This window comes from Emiliania huxleyi (assembly GCF_000372725.1).
Source record: "Emiliania huxleyi CCMP1516 unplaced genomic scaffold EMIHUscaffold_684, whole genome shotgun sequence".
NCBI lineage: Eukaryota > Haptophyta > Isochrysidales > Noelaerhabdaceae > Emiliania > Emiliania huxleyi.
This window is the reverse complement of record NW_005196873.1, coordinates 26-1,305: the sequence shown is the minus strand read 5'-3', so window position 1 is coordinate 1,305 and position 1,280 is coordinate 26. Positions and strand designations below refer to the sequence as shown.

The following is a 1,280-nucleotide window of genomic DNA, read 5'->3' as shown; positions in this document are numbered from 1 at the left end:
GGGTGCGTCTCGATGATCTCAGACCCAGTGAGGCAGTGCATCAGACTATCCCGGATCCTGCTGACCAAGCTCCTCTTGTAGCTCGATCGGTCACACCGCCATCGCCGTCGGGGAGAGGGGGGACGACACTGCTTCGGCAGCGTGCACCTCGATCCTGTACCGTGTTTGTTATGACCCCCCCCAATGAACATACCAGTGAGGGAGGGCGAGACGATCGAGGGGTCCCGTACCACGCGGAATCGGCCCTATCCAGTGCTCAAGTGCTCAAGCAAAAGAAAACATGCCTGCGAAGCTACCACGAACGACTCACCCTTGGCGCCGCGCCGGCCGCCTCACCGCGCACGGAGCGCACGGCTGCTCGCCGCCGCCGCCGCGCGTCCCGCGCCACCGTACCCGACTCGCCTCTCAGCCTGTGTTGAGCTTACATGACCGAGCGCGTCACCATCGACCTCGGCGAGGAGGCGCTGTCGTGGAGCGGCCTCCGGCTGAGCGTGCGCGTGGCGCAGACGCACAGGCGAAACTGGCGTCGCCGCGCGAGCGCTCGTACGTCCAACGCGGGGGAGCGCAAGGTTATACTCGACGACGTGAGCGGCTGCGTTGCGCCCTCCGAGATGATCGCATTGATGGGCCCGAGCGGCTCTGGCAAGACGTCGTTGCTCTCTCTCCTCGCGGGCCGCGCTCCCAAGGGCGCCAAACTGGAGGCGGGGGAGGTGACGCTCGGCGGCGCCGCGCCGACCAAGGCCTTCTTCCGCCGTTGCGGCTTCGTCTTCCAGGACGACCTCCTCCTCGCCGCGCTGACGGTACGCGAGACGATCGAGTTTGCCGCTCGGTTGCGGCTGCCGCAGTCGCTCGGCGACGAGGAGCGCGACCGGCGGGTGCAGACGACCCTGCAGCAGCTCGGCCTGGAGCACTGCGCGCACACCGCCATCGGCAGCGAGAAGAAGCGCGGCGTCAGCGGCGGGGAGAGGAAGCGCACCGCCGTCGGCGCAGAGCTCGTGGCTCGGCCGCCGCTGCTCTTCCTCGACGAGCCGACGTCCGGCCTCGACGCCGCCACCGCGCTCTCGCTCACGAGCTGCCTCCAGTCCGTGGCCCGCACCAACCGGATGATCCTGGTGCTGTCGGTCCACCAGCCGCGCTCCAACATCTTCTCCCTCTTTGACCAGCTCCTCCTCCTCTCCGGCGGCCGCGTCGCCTACAACGGAGCGGCGGCCGACGCCGTCGCCTACATGCAGGGCGCGCTCGGAGAGGTCTGCTGCCGAGCAAGCGCCGGTCGCGACCAT

General features: G+C 68.6%; 1 protein-coding gene across 1 annotated transcript; it reads left to right on the top strand.

Moving 5' to 3' along the window:
- Positions 1 to 623: 623 nt before the first annotated feature.
- Positions 624 to 1,046, top strand: EMIHUDRAFT_77033 (hypothetical protein; the record flags this gene model as incomplete). The annotated part of the gene is made up of 1 exon (XM_005762279.1): positions 624 to 1,046. A coding segment is annotated over one exon (423 nt), but the record flags the coding sequence as incomplete, so codon positions are not given.
- Between the last annotated feature and the right edge of the window lie 234 nt (positions 1,047 to 1,280).